Source organism: Haemaphysalis longicornis, unplaced genomic scaffold, assembly GCF_048455015.1.
Source record: "Haemaphysalis longicornis isolate Haplotype H1 unplaced genomic scaffold, Haemaphysalis longicornis Haplotype H1 scaffold_9, whole genome shotgun sequence".
Taxonomy (NCBI): domain Eukaryota; kingdom Metazoa; phylum Arthropoda; class Arachnida; order Ixodida; family Ixodidae; genus Haemaphysalis; species Haemaphysalis longicornis.
Window position 1 is genome coordinate 157,276,781 of NW_027526460.1, and position 13,643 is coordinate 157,290,423.

General features: G+C 46.8%; 1 protein-coding gene across 1 annotated transcript in view; it reads right to left on the reverse strand.

The window, feature by feature from the left end:
* LOC144151541 (medium-chain acyl-CoA ligase ACSF2, mitochondrial-like) overlaps positions 1 to 7,978 on the reverse strand; it is a 94,450-nt gene extending 86,472 nt beyond the window's left edge. Inside the window, exon 1 of the mRNA XM_077682639.1 lies at positions 7,676 to 7,978. Coding sequence (XP_077538765.1) covers positions 7,676 to 7,879 — 204 coding nt within the window. The 5' untranslated portion in view covers positions 7,880 to 7,978. The remainder of the gene's footprint in view (positions 1 to 7,675) is intronic.
* Positions 7,979 to 13,643: the final 5,665 nt, after the last annotated feature.

Consider the following 13,643-nt stretch of genomic DNA (forward strand, 5'->3'; position numbering starts at 1 on the left):
TCCAGAAAATAAGACACTGGTGCTCAGGAATAGTTTCTTGAGCCGACGTTAAACCATCACACGTAAAGCACTGAAAAAAATTTCCCCGCATTTCCCCTAGGGGAAGAATGTGAAAGTGCGAATGCAGGAGTTGAATTTGCGCGGTTCGGTAATGTTCGCGAAATAGAGATCACACACACACACACAACTACAAAGAAAGAAAGATGCATTTATTCACAGACACCTATTTGTGTTGTCGTTGTACTTGATTGCTAGAGCGGATCTCAGCTTTGAAATTTAGTGTCAGTACTCCTTTAAGCGGGTGCATTAGCCCTTCTCACGCCCGATTCCTGGCCAATCCCCCACGTGGGTATGTGCCATGCACAGACACCTATTTGTGTTGTCATTGTACTTGATTGCTAGAGCGGATCTCAGCTTTGAAATTTCGTGTCAGTACTCCTTTAAGCGGGTGCATTAACCCTTCTCACGCCCGGTTCCTGGCCAATCCCCCACGTGGGTATGTGTATGTCAGCGGCCAGGCAGCGCGCGCCCATCTCCCCCCGTTGCCAAGGAAGACGAGGAGATTCCTGGCCAATCCCCCACGTGGGTATGTGCCATGTCGCCCATCTCCCCCCGTTGCCAAGGGAGACGAGGAGCGCGCGCACCCGCAGCTGTTGCTATGTGGACGGACGGCGGTCACCGGAATTCAGGGTCGCTTATAAAGTGCATTCGCACTTAAAAAGCCTGGAGTCCTACGGTGTATCACCAGGGAAGCTAGGACGTACCGGTAAAAAGCGTTAATGAAAAGAGGGGCCATTCTTCGTTCATGTGAACGGTCGTTCGGGTAAAATCAGAGGGGATAGTCTGTAGGTTGCTTTAAAAGTGCTCGAGATTTTTTCTGCTATCGTGGTGTCCCGGATCTCGCACAATAAAATTTCTATCCATTTGTCCTATCCAAACTCCATGATTTTCGGTTGAGTCACCTGAGCGAAGAGGCGATGGTTGGGCGTTACTGGTCAAAGACATACACAACCGGTACAGTGTCGAGTACCAAGGAATTCTTACAGAAATATGAAAATTCAACTGCCGAAGAACGTCTAATATTGCTTGAACTGAGTTATGGTTCGGAAAATATGGGATCGCATGGTCTTTGTCTCCTTTTTAGAAACATTTTTCCCTTTGGTGTTCGTTAATTAAGATTGGATTTTACATGGCGTGCATTCAAAGAGTAGCCAGGCTAAAATATCCAAATTACAAACTTTTAGCTTCTAGCTGTAATGGTGTGGTACTGATTACGTAATGCAATTACTGCCGCGGAACGTGCAACGACCTTTTCAGAACAGCTTGCCCATCTTTTTATCACGAACATGTAAACACTAATAAAAATACTGCTGTCCTTTTGCATAAAAGCAGTGGCTACATTCCTACTTCTGCGATTACGCATGACGGAAAACCAAACTAAATGAACAAAAAACATTCCGTAAATCATCAACACGTAACTAGTGCATCGTTTCACACTATTTTAGAGCGGAGTCCTGCAACAAAAGCGGAATCACGTAATCTCAAAAAACATGCGCAACCTCGTTGTATTGTTATGACTTCTGTCATAAGAACGACTCACAAAATGCCCCTTGCGTACGCCACAACCACTAGGCATATAACATCACGTAGACCTTGGGTGATGAAGTCGCTGCTTAAGTTGAGTTTAGGACCCAGTCACACTGCTATAAATGACTTTGGCAAAAAGCCTATTTTCAAGCATTACTGTTTTGTCATGGGTTTTTGAGGGAAATCAATTATTATTTTTGATTTTGTCAGATCACTTTCACAAAACTTTTATTTTCTAGATTTCGTATTTTTTCGGTTTTTCAAAATTCTGTTTGATAAATATCCCATTTACGCTATTATAAAGATTATGGTGTTACTACTTGCAAATCTACCCTTTTTTGGAAATGTAAGGAGGCACGCGGTTCATGATTCTTGCAATTTTAATTCCTATTTTGAATGTTTTTGGGGCAGATGTACAAGATGCTAAGGTTTGATTTTGTCAGATCATTCTTTTTAAATTTACATTCTTCATTTTTGTTTTCTTGGTTTTTCATAATGCTGTCTTACAAATATTCTCCATTTACGCTATTCGTCGCTATTACGGCGTGACTTCAGCAAAATCTGCATTTTTGTGGAAATGCAGGGCGTTACACGGTTGGCCATTTTCTGTATTTTTAACTCTTATTTTCAACGTTATTTGGTTTCTTTTTGTTGATTCTTCGATTTTGGAGGAAGTGTTATACGATGCATGTTCTTGATTTGGTCAGGTCAGTTGTGTGAAAGTTTTTTCTTTTTTTTATAGTTTCTTCGTTTTCAGGATTCTGTCCCACCAATTTTCTGTATTCGCGCTATATAGCGTATAAATTTGTTACTTCCACTGAATCTGCATTTTTGTGGAAGTGCCTGGCGTTACACGGTCATTTATTGGGGGTGCTCTGCAAAGAGTCCTACGCATTAAAGGTACCCCTGCCAGACGTTATCTCTACTATCAGTGGTTTGGCGAGCCTCTAATTAGCGTGCTGTGGTGCGTTCTCTCATCGTCGTCAACAGCCTATTTTTAGACAGACTGCAGGACGAAGGCCCCTCTCAGTCCCCTCCAGCTGCCTCTAATCCGACGAAATTCGAGTGCACGAGACCGAACTGCATGGTGAACGTCGTTGAAAAATACATCAAGACGTCTGTGGCTGTGAATTCCCTGACGCCTCTGTCTCATCCACGAAATAAATGGCCTCTAGGACCCTTGCCCTTTGCCTGGAAAAAGAAATTTAAGTCCCTGGCGCATTGCAGGCTCTTTCTAACGTTTTGCGCTGCTATCGTGCGCACGTGGCCCACGTGCGCTCAGAGAAGTGGCGAAGAACGCTGACCCGCGTAAAAGATAAGCTCCCAGAAGAAATATTTCCTGCGTTGTCTACGTGATCTCTCGTACGAAGTGCAACTTCGGTTACGTCCGCGATCAAGATACTTCGAAAAACATCTGAAGCAGCACTGCTGCAGAGTGAGAAGCCAGAAAGCGACCTCAAATGCCATTGCCAGGCATGCCCAACCGACGAGCCACGAGATAGACTTGCGAAAAGCGAGAATAAGCCCGGAGAGGACTTCGACCTCGAAATGTAACTTTCATTAACTCGTAGTAAAAACGACATTCCACACACACACGCGCGCGCGCGAGATAGGAACAGTGAAAGCCGTGGGTGCCCGCTACGTACGGCACATGGTATGAACCGTTTGAGGCCCCTCCCTTGGTTTAACTTGTTTATCAACAAGGCGCCTAGCTGGAGTTTAAACATCACTTTTTGTGCCTTCGTCGCTGCCTTCAACTTTTTCATAACAATAAGCACCTAAACCCACTTGTATGACGAAATGACGGAAACACATTAAAGTTAAAGGCAAAGGAGTTTTGCATCTCAAATTTTATTTTGCTTCGATACGCGCGCCAAGGAGGTGCCAAGCGCAATTACCTGTGCATAAAACTGGAAACGCTTGTGATAGTACGGTATTTTCCCTCGCAATAGAGGTGTGGAATAATAACTCAGTTATAGGTTTCAGAAAGTGGAAGTCGTATAATGCAAATTAAATGCCGATGTCCCCGATTGGTCTTTTATAGCTCAAATCTGTGAAACAATATCTAATTGATCGCTATAATCAGCCCCTTTTGGTCAACAAATTTGAGTCGGAGGCAAAGTTGAAGCAATTAGAAAATGTGGTGCCAAAAAAAATTGAAGCAAGCTCACACATCGGAAGCTCTCCCGCAGGACTTGAAGGTCGCAAAACTGTACTCAACCTTCACGACCATGTTTAAGTGCACGAATGCAGCCGATTTGCTTCTTCCTCGCTGCCGCAACGACGTTCATTCCATCATTGTTGCTATAAGTGTGAGCTGCCTTCAGTTTTTTGGAAGCGACAACCATTGGACATCACCTATGAACGTGTCTGCCTCGTTCCAAGCATGATTACGCAAAAGCTTGAGTTTTTTTTCCAATCTTGGCTAATCTCCATAAGTGGGTGCACTTGGCTTGACAAACATGTGCTGGGGGGACGCTGGAAGGTCACCGCGAGGCACGCCCACACAAGCGCCACCGGGCATTTTTTTGGTTTTTTAACGACCGGGCAGTCGTTAAAACCGGGCACGCGCTCACGTGAACTCTGCATTTTCTCGGTATTTTAAACTGCGGACCCTAAGCTAACGATTTGCTAAACCGCTTTGCCTTTAAAAGCTGCTAGTAACTCTAGACTCGTAGCTTCCGCCTATCCTGTTTGAAGGTCTCGATGAGTAATACATTCACGACTGAATTTGTTTATAATGAGACATTTGCTGCCAAATAGAGCGAAATATACGTTTCCGAAAGTCAAATTCAACGATTTAGCCCTGGTTAGAAGTATATAGTGTCACGTTCATTGAAAAAAATTCCGGGCCATCTCCACTAACGTGAAACCTGGGAAGGTGTGAAGCATGCAGAGTATAAATATATTCTTGCGCCTTGCCGTTTATGTCAACGGAGATGAAAGCTTTGGGGGGTACAGGTATGCAGCTTTGCTGCAAAAGTTTCTTGTCTTTGAAGCACGACGCTCCCTGACGCGAGGCGTAAACGAGTGTTCAGGTGTTTTTTTAGATGCGGAGCATCTCATGCACGGGGCTGTGTCCCTCCCTCCCTTGTCGTCATCGTTGTTGTCCGCCGTCCGCACACCCCCTGCGCATGCCTGGCCAGGCACCGCTGATGATGATTGTGGCAGGATGCCCCTAGGGATTGGCTAACCAAAGAATCCATCACGAGATAGCTTCGCGTCCAACCACCGTCGTCATCTTTCCGTAGGGGAATCGCTGAAGAAGAAGGAGAAGACAAAGCTGCGAAGAGGAGGGCGTGTACGTTGCTTTCAGCCGGTGCACCAACGTCAACAACTTTTACCTCACCAACGCTGACGGAGACTACCGATTCTACCACAGAGACGACAACATCGACAAGAACATGGTGGACTAGTTTCGGCGCCTCGAGAACCAGCGCCTACTCACCGTAACACAGCAGCACTCGCGTGCCTTTGCCACCGGTGTGGACCTGGACGCGGAATTCCCTCTGGCGCTAGTAAAAAACCAGATCACTCAACATAACGGCAACACAATGGAACCACACGGAACCCCCAGGATGCTTCGCATCCTCATCAGGGTTCCCCACGGGAAGATGGTGTAATTTTTTAGTACGCGTTAGGTTTCAGCGCGAGGCGTAAACGAGTTTCCCGGGGTTCTAGTACCGGGACAACATGAGACGAATGGCGATTACGACGACGATGACGGGAGACGCCAACAGCCCCAGCCCATAAGAAGCTTCGTCCCTAAAAAATAGCGTCTTGTAGGGCTGTAAGTTGATCTTTAGAGAAAATTGTCTTTTTAGAGCAGTGAAATATTATAATAGGGATTTCAGCAATAGGCCGCACGTAGGAAAACTAGCGGATGAGTTCCCTTTTAAAATAGCTGTTTAATATGCAAAATTCAACCGAGAACGGGTGCCCACGTGGGTGCCTCAGGGATGCACTCTGCGCTTACGGCAATTTCTTTTTTCTACCGAAATGAGATTTTTTAAATTTCGGCTCTAATGATCAAAACTAACTTATCATCCGTGATGTAAACAATCATAGGCTGATACGCCAGGCAAGCAGAGCGTTTAACAAGATTGCTAGGTGGTGTAGACATCCTTTCTTACACAGTAATGTTAAAAAAGGCACACCGCGCTGTGCACGCCAAATAACACGGCCTTGAAGGTAACCTTGATAATATATTCAAAAAGCTATATAAATAGGTGATCATGCGAAAACACTTTGCCTAATGTCCTTTTACTGCTTAACGTGGGATTTGGATGTTAATCAGGGGTGCAGTAGAGTAGTTACTGGGGTGTTAATGAGCAATCACCATGTTTTTTCTATGGTGCTGAAATGCGTTTGCTGTAACCGCCAAATTTTATCGATGCTTAAATATTTTCAGTTACTTTGGGTAACTACTTCAAAAAACTGTAGTGAAATTAGAAACGCGGGAACGGTAGCACGATGTATGGCTAAGGACCAATGCAATATCCGTTGTCAAGCTTTTCTTTGTCGCATAATAACTTCTGTGGATTCTAGTAACGCGTTGTGTGTTCCGTGTTCGTATCGGTTGATTATTCGCTCAAACCAATATCACTTTACGTATTTATATGCCGTCTTTACGGATATTGTGTAAGAAAGCAAGACTTGCCAATTTGAATCCAGCGCCCATGTATTGTCCCGTCATTACAGTTAATATCTCTCAATATTGTCATGTTGCGCAAAATCTGTCCTCCGAAAGACCACTTGCTGCCTTCTTTCGTGACTTGCACACAAATATCAACAGTATTATTCAGACAGATGACATTTTTCTTTACTTTGCAAAACATATTACAAATTTCTACACTGCCGCCTAAGGACCAAACTTTCCTTAACCTTGTCCCACTTGCATAATTATGGACTAATCACTTCCTGACTAACAGAAAATAGTTCGTTATCATAAATAACGTAGATCTAGAATCTTTAGCGTCCTCTTCGGTGTTCCCCAAGAAACGGCACTTTGTCACCTCATTTGCTAATTTAAATCAACGAGCAAAAATTTCTCACCGCGGAAAATTTGACAGGACGACAGCGGTACGACTACAGGAGCGGTGCGACTACAAATGAAAGTTATACAGCTTACTTGGAAACCTCGTAGTTCAAACACGTCCAGAACGATTTTTTTCAACTTCGAAGTTTTGCAGGAAGCTCTGTAGCATTCCTTCGTATCCGTACAGCTCTATTTCAGGTAGATGCCCATTGCTTCCCTAGTAACAAAAAGCAGCCTTCTTTTTTGAACTGTGCGTACTAAAGCTGCAGTGTTGAAACATACAAAGTACAGTTGATTGAACACCGTGCTGGACGAACTAAAGTGACGCGTGGAAATTCGTCGGTTTTGTCCAGATGAAACTGCAGCTTTTTTTGTGTTTCCTCCTCGTGTTTGCAAAAAAAAGAAACAAATTGGTTAGAATATTCGTCGGTAGGTTAGGGTGCACTAGTAAGTGATGTTCGTGTGGCAGTATAGCTACCTAGAAGAACAGCACTTGTGTTATGCCCGTACTTTTCAGCTAAACCTTAGTTGCTGGCTAGAAACTCGTTCGGTATTAAGAATAAACCCTCAGATTCCCAAGAATATCGGTGAATTTTCGAAAATGTGAACGAAAATGTTCAATCATCTTTCCGTATAACGGACGGTCATTGGTTGCGGTGCCTTAAATTAAGAAACATTTGAATGTATAAAATTCCCATAGTACCCCCTCTCTGTAGTAGTAGTTACTAAGGGTTGTTATTAGACTACGACAGCGAAGCAGTATCTAGAGCGGCTTTTAAGAATTCATAGTTCGTGTGTACGCTATAGATAATGGTAAATCCTGAATAACCGAGCAGATGTTACCGGTGTATTCAGTTCTGTTTCTGTACGCTTTATAGTATGTATACCTACAAGTCGTTGTATCTGTCAGTATTCATCCCCTATTTTACCTTATCTCGCTGTTGCCACAGTTGATTCTTTCGCAATGTAGCACATTGTACACAAAAACACGGCGCTCGTACGCCCCACATTCTCCTTTTTTTGCATGCTGATAACCTTATAACCACGCACCTCTTGGTTGAACTCGGCGAAACTGAGCGACACTTTCTCGGTGGGGAAATGCAGGGCCGTACGGTCACCCCATCGTTCCGCAGCTTCTGTAGCGGCTTGGCCCAGTGTGGTCAGCCGTAAAGGCGGTTTTGATGCGCCTGCCAGGTGACTGCAAGCTCGTGCAGCCTTTGCACTTCGATGCAAGAGCTTCGCCAGCGAGCCCATAGCTTCTTACAGAACGGCCACACGAATGCCCACTCCAGACACAACTAAGACGCAGCGACAAGAGAGAAACGAGGCAACGTTTTCTGGCGGGAAGTTATCGCACCGGCTGCAAAGCGAACGCGATACAGAAAGGCCGTACGCTTTTTTTCTTTTTGTTTTAGTTTTTATTCCTATCTAGGTCGGAAAGATAAGCGTAGCTCCGCACGCTGTTGTCAGAGAGGAAGTCCACCTTTCAAATGCCATGTTGGTTGCCAACAGCTTCTCGTGAGGGCATTGACGTTAGCAGACGCTCAATGCACAAATGTTTGTTTACGTCAAGTAGTCTCAGTGCAGGCGCAGCCTTTCGTAGCAAGTAAACTCAAGAGGTTTGTGTTATTTCCGTGGTTTTGTTCAAGCAGCGACTACAAAGGTGATGTCAAGTGTATTGACTAGCCAGCAATAGTGTGACACAGTTTTTTATGTTTACATAGTCCAACTTGCGTTTTCTAATCAACCGTACTGGCGGGGCAACATTTACTGTGTACAGTACATAAATGTTGATACGTTCCCGGTTCATACCATTTCCTGTTTACTACGCTCTCCATCGTGAACACGAAAAATGCCCCATAGCATTACGGTGTTTTTTCCGCTCACTACGTTCCTGGATTTCCTGGTAAGTAGGTCTAAAATGTAAAAATATTTCCAACTACGATCGGTTGATACGCTTTACGGTGTACAAAAAACGTGCTTACGTGCGTGCGCACCGAGCCTCAGCGCGCGCTGCGCAATAAACAGGCTCCCAGCGGCGGTCGGTCCGAATGGGTCACCGTGCCGGCTTTCCCGCAGTGTTGGGCTTGCCGCCGTGGCTGGAGCGACTTGGTAACGCGGTTGCCTTTAGCCAAAATCACCTGTATAACGACGACCCAACGTGCGAAACGCTAACCTTGGAAGAAATCGTAGCGGAATCACGCCATGAAGGAGCGCCGGCGCTGGATGAAGCTTCCGAGAAAGATGGCGGCCACGACGGAGGGAAGAGTCTCCCGCGGCCACGAATGCTAAGGCCGCAGTCGGCTTGGAAGCGGTGGCGAGTTACCTTTGCACGAAGGATAATCTCAGCGCGGACTAAAGTCTTCAATGTTTACAAGAGGAGCTCCTGCTCTCAGAGGGCCGCAGCATGCGCCCGAAGACGCTGACAGTCATGTGCAAGTGAAAAACGCCATTAAATGCTTATGTTCCTCTGTCGGTTGCTTTTTTTACTGCGGCCGGTCATAGGTATTTTTTTAATGTATCAACGAGGTTCTACTATATCCCTCAATTGCTATTTGTTTCTAATTTTAATGAGCCTGTATCTTGTCGACATGCGCGGTGTCTTGTTCACCCCATAGAGGGTTTTAGCGCTCTGAGCACGTTTAGGAACGTTGTTGCTTGTTTTGTAGTTATTTACAACAGTATTGCCAATTTCTAGTAGACTGCATGCAAGGCTTTGCCATTTTTACGGACATCGTTTTAGTTCCCAAGACCGAGAACACGGAGTACCCGACAATTAGATGGGCTGTAATTCTTAGACAGTAAACTGTCCCTTTCCACTTATGTTAGGCGTATTATCACAAGGGGAAGAGGTCCCTATTATTCTTCTCTTCCTCCTACCTTGCGCTGACTGCTTGTTTGTGTGTCAAGAAGGCACTTTAAAAGTCATGGCATTATTCCCTGCAAGAGCGGATGGAACGCCCGTTCTCAAGTCGTTACTTTTTGGCCATTTTCGTCTTGCCAGCGGGAAGTACCCTCGAAAAAGCGAAAAATATATTGGGTTCTGAATACGGAGGTAAGAAGAAAAAGTATCAGACTTTAATAACTGCAAAACAATTCGCTTTGCGTGAAAAATTCGAATCGGCGTGACTGCAGAGTTCATTCTTCTAGCCCGTAGCCAAATCGAGCGCTCTACAAAATGTCTTGATCCCTTCCGCAAAGATTCAACAGTGTGTGCAAAACAGCACCGAATACGCTTTCTAGCATGTAAGGTAGGGGCAGCGTATGGTGCCTTGTTCCCGGCAGCCAAGCAACACACCGGCCGAACCAGGCGATGACTCGATTAGCAGTAAATATCTAGCACTAAATCGAGGAACTTTCAAGGCCTTTTACTGCGACGACCGCATGCCATTGTCTGATATGTGACTTGTCACGGCGAGACCTAGGGAGCAGATTGCGAGACAGATAATTCAGGCGAGTCTGATACAAAGAACCGAGTCGTTGTCCGATAGTCTTACTCTGTCCGATAAGGAGCATGCATTTGTTCGGGCTCCTTGAAGGCATCAGCGGTGAGAGTGTGATGTAATGTGAATTCTTAATGAACGTATTTTAGTATTTTTTCGCATGCCAACAGTTGAATTTACCGCTATGTTGTGTTTCTTCTCTCCAAAGTCCTTTTTTGTGGTTCGTCGGTTGGTGGTGGTGGTTGGTCAGGCGGAATTAACCTTCCAGGATGTGGCGATCATTTCTGCGGCCAAGGGGCACCGAGTGCGTTAGTGATACATCCAGAATAACTGCTGTGGAGTACTGGAGGTGGCGTATTGTTGTGGATAGAGTGCCCGGCTTCTAATCAGCATGCATGGGTTCGAACCACGGCGTAGAACAATTAGTTCTAGGCGCGAACAATCTCCTTAAAGTGCCCTCAAGGTCAGAAAATATGTATTTTGTAGCGAGAGCTACACTGGCCGAGGTTGAGCAGTTTCGCCTGGCTCCTGGAGAGCCTTGCTGCGCGTGCGCGAGGAGCAGTGACGTCACACGGCGCACAGAACATTGCTCGCTGCCTGGCGTCTCTCACACACCTCACGCGCCCAGCGTCTTCGCCGACCTCCGTTCCGCACGTGGCGGCCCGGTCCACTTGATGATCGTGCGAGGGGTGGCCGGGCGTGCAACCGATGGCTCGTGCGTCGCACCAACACCGGCGTGCGCCTGTGCAACCAGCTTATCTCTGTGGCTATTGGTGACGCTGCGCCGGAGCGGCTTGATAGATATACATGTGTCACGTGTACCGTTTGTATGTCATTCGAGTAGCACTAAGCATGATAATCAAGTTATCCTAGACAACCAGGAAAGCTAAGAATAACCAGCTGAACCTTAGCTCACGCTACGTATATCCTGGCATAGCCGAGCTAAGCCGCTGGTGATGTTTTTCATGGAGGAGCGGTATTACGTTAGGATTTCATACATTTTCGGATGCCCTCCATCGCGGGCACTCTCTCCTCTCTCTCTCTCTCTCTCTCTCTCGATGCTCTCTCATCAAGACGCCTCGCGGCGTAAGCGCGAGGCGTCAAATACAGCGAGGCGTTCGTGGCTGCGCGTTTATTTTTTGTTTGCGTGCGTACTTATAGCGGCTCCAGAGGCTACAAATGCGTTTGAAGCGCGAAGCGTTCTGAAATGCGCGCTTTAACCCGGCAATAGCTTTAGGAAACAAACAGCGGTGTGACGTGTAGGAGACTCATTGAATGAACTTGTAAGCGGAAGGCGGAAGGGGATCGCGAAGAAAATTTTGAGAAAATCGGTGCGGAATCAAAGTGTCCCATAGAAAGATGATTCAGAACACAAGAATAAATTTTTAACAAAACTCTAGATGAAATCGATTCCAAACAAAACAAACTTCGCTATGCAGTCGGTGCGCTCTTCATGTCATCTAATCGCTTTACCTTTTGTTGTTCTTAACGACGATTCTTTCATTGGCACTCTTTGGCACAGATATCTGTGCGCCGCTAAAACGAACATTTTGTACAATGGCGGATCCAATTGCGGTGAAAGTACAGTCTAAGCTTTCTTTTGTTGCATCGCTTTCAAGAGAAAAATAAGTGTCGGTCGTCATTAGAATGGGCATGCCAATATTCCAACCACACCCGAAAAAACCAATAACTTCGGGAAACAGAGCGACCATTACGCCTTCATACAGCAGAGCCCATCATAATTGTGTACGTCCTTGAAAAAAAAAAACTTGGTTGCTCCTGCTTTCATAGGAATCGGTAAAACACGAAAGTGAAATCGGCCTTCATAGGAGGATTTGAATGCTTATTGTGCATCGATATATTGTAGCGTGGCACAAACTCAAGAAGGTGACGTTGGTGGTAAAAGGGCAAACAGATTTATTAAAAGGCGAACTGGTGCTTCTCTAAAAAGAACGCCCTAGTCCCGCTGCCACCGAGCTCTCTCTCGCGGCGCCACGCGTGTCCCTCCTTCTTCTTCAGCACGTGGCTTAGTTGGTTGGCCGGTGTTGATCGGTTGGTTGCTACGCGAGGCATCCTTCTTTGTTCTTTGTTGCCGGGCGCGTGCAACAGGCCATGCCGTGACATTAGCCCCCCTCCCTAATGGCGCATCGTGCCGATGCGCAAAAGGGAGTACTTGTGTCAGGTACCTTTGGGCGTAATTGCAAAATGCTACCTTGTATAGTAGGGCTTCATGCGCACTACATGAACCGTTTCTGGTCGCGGCTGGCGACGGGCCGGGAAAACATGGCTGGATGGTACGACCTCGTACGTAAAGTCGCTTAGTCGTCTCAACACTTTGTAAGGTCCGAAGTATCTTCTCAACAACTTTTCGGAGAGCCCGCGGCGTCTGACAGGTGTCCATACCCAAACTCCTTCACCTTGCTGGAATTCCGTGTGCCTGCGCCGCAGATTGTAGTGGCTTGCATCGCGGTGCTGCTGGTCCCTGATGCGGACACGGGCTAGCTGTCTTGCCTCTTCAGCGCGCTGCGTGATCTGTTGGGCACAAGTCATCATCATTTTCAACGTGGGGCAGCATCGCGTCTAGCATTGTGGCTACGTCACGACCGTATAGAGGACACGCAATTGAGTCATTCGCGTCGTTTCCTGCGGTGCCGTATTGTGTGCGAACGTTACATACGGCAAAATGGCGTCCCACGTCTTGTGGTCGACGTCTACATACATGCACAGCATGTCGGCGATTGTTTTGTTCATCCGCCAAGTCAGTCCATTAGTTTGCGGATGGTAGCAGTAGTTCTCCTGTGAGAAGTACCGCTGAGCGTCATTAATGTTCGGACAAGTTGGGCCATGAATGCCGTTCCCCTATCCGTGATGACGATGGCTGGGGCACAATGACGAAGGACTATATTCACTAGAAAGAAGTGGGTCCCCTCTACAGCTGTCTCTCGAGGTAGAGCTCTCGTCTCGGCATAGCGGGTGAGGTAGTCGGTTGCTACGATTATCCATCGGTTCCCTGACGACGAAGGGGGAAACGGGCCCAAAAGGTCCATGTCAACCTGCTCGAATGGTGCGGCTGGAATCTGAAGGGGTTGTAGCAAGCCGGGAGGGCGGCCAGGAGGCGATTTTCGGCGCTGGCAGTCCCGACACGTCCGTACGTACTGCTTAACAGCCGGTGAAAGCTTTGGCCAGTAATACTTTTGTTTGACTCTCGCCAGTCTTCGGGCGTAGCCGAGGTGGCCAGCAGTTGGCTCGTCATGGCAGGCCAGCAGTACTTCGTCGCGGAGACTTGTGGGCATTACCAGCAGGTATTCTTTGCCGCTAGAGGCGAAGTTCCTCTTGTAGAGAACGCTACTGCGTAACAAAAAGGACGGCAAGCTTCTTGCAAAATCTTTTGGTACGACCGATGTGTGCCCTTCCAGATAGTCAATCAATAGGCGCAGTTCTGGATCTTGCCGCTGCTTCTCGGACATTGCGATGATGTCTACGGCCCCGACGAACACGCCATCGTCCTCGTAGTTAGTGTCCACTGCTTCCACTGGTGCCCGGGAAAGACAGTCAGCATCCGAATGTAGCCGGCC